At 53.9% G+C, this 1,023-nt stretch overlaps 1 protein-coding gene across 1 annotated transcript in view; it reads left to right on the top strand.

Moving 5' to 3' along the window:
* Positions 1–152: 152 nt before the first annotated feature.
* PHALS_05170 (polyprotein) overlaps positions 153–1,023 on the top strand; it is a gene marked incomplete at both ends in the record, with an annotated part of 905 nt that continues 34 nt past the window's right edge. The window contains 2 exons of the mRNA XM_024718849.1: positions 153–311; positions 389–1,023. The exon at positions 389–1,023 is cut by the window's right edge and continues 34 nt beyond it. Of these exons, the coding sequence (XP_024584207.1) occupies positions 153–311; positions 389–1,023 (794 nt within the window). The remainder of the gene's footprint in view (positions 312–388) is intronic.

The following is a 1,023-nucleotide window of genomic DNA, read 5'->3' as shown; positions in this document are numbered from 1 at the left end:
GAAGACGGCAAACGTACGAAGCTGGATGCAAAGAGCTTCAAGTGTATGTTCTTGGGGTCAAGGGGTACCGAGTGTACAACTTGGAGTCAAATAGGCTCAAGGTGTCACGTTCGATGAGACTGGATGAACGGGAGGTCAACGGTATCTACGATATGGCTGTACCGAACCAGTCGACAATCGTCCATGTGACCAAGGAGGTGGACGATTTAGAGCAGCATGAAGACGTGCAGCCACAGGCGGAACCTACCGTCGACATACCATTGCCGCCTGCTGAGAAAGAACTCGGCGGCGATGACGTAGCAATGCAGGAAGTTGAAGCGGAGCCGACATCGACGAGTCTAGAGCTGACGACGTACAGAAGATCGTCAAGGTTGATGTCCGGTGACAGTATGGTGTTCCACCCGTGGACGGAGCGGTTCGCCGAGCAGAGACACCAATGCTACTGCTAAATGATGGGTCCGTGAATTACGAATCGGCGATTCTGGAATCTACAAATAACGACGAGCACGATGGGATTGAAAGTGATCCTGACAACGACGACCACTTCTGGCTACCATCGCCCAAGCGACCGCGCATTGATGAAGACGGACTGCTCGCTGAGGCAGTGTTGGCATATGCTGCTAGTGCCGGCGAGGCTGACGATGCACCAACGACGTATCAGCAAGTCATGTATGGTGACGATGCGGCGGAGTGGGTGAAGGCGATGAAGGCAGAGCTGCGAGCGCATAAACAGAATGGATCATGGACACTGGTACCGAGGTCGGCGAATATACGGCCTATTGGGTGCAGATGGGTGTTCGCCAAGAAGCGAAACGAGCGTGGGCAAGTGGTTCGGTACAAGGCTCGGCTCGTGGCGAAGCGTTTTAAGCAAAAGTTCGGTGTAGACCTCTTTGAAACCTACTCACCGGTGGCCAACATGAACTCGATTCGTGTGGTGTTGGCGGTTACGGTGAAGGAGAAGTACGTGACGGAGCAGTTGGATGCGGACACGGCTTTTCTCAACAGCGATCTCAAGGAAGGCGA

This window comes from Plasmopara halstedii, assembly GCF_900000015.1.
Source record: "Plasmopara halstedii genome assembly, contig: Scaffold_2881, whole genome shotgun sequence".
Classification (NCBI taxonomy): Eukaryota; Oomycota; class Peronosporomycetes; order Peronosporales; family Peronosporaceae; genus Plasmopara; species Plasmopara halstedii.
The sequence above is the reverse complement of the archived record's forward strand: the minus strand, read 5'-3'. Positions and strand labels throughout refer to the sequence as shown.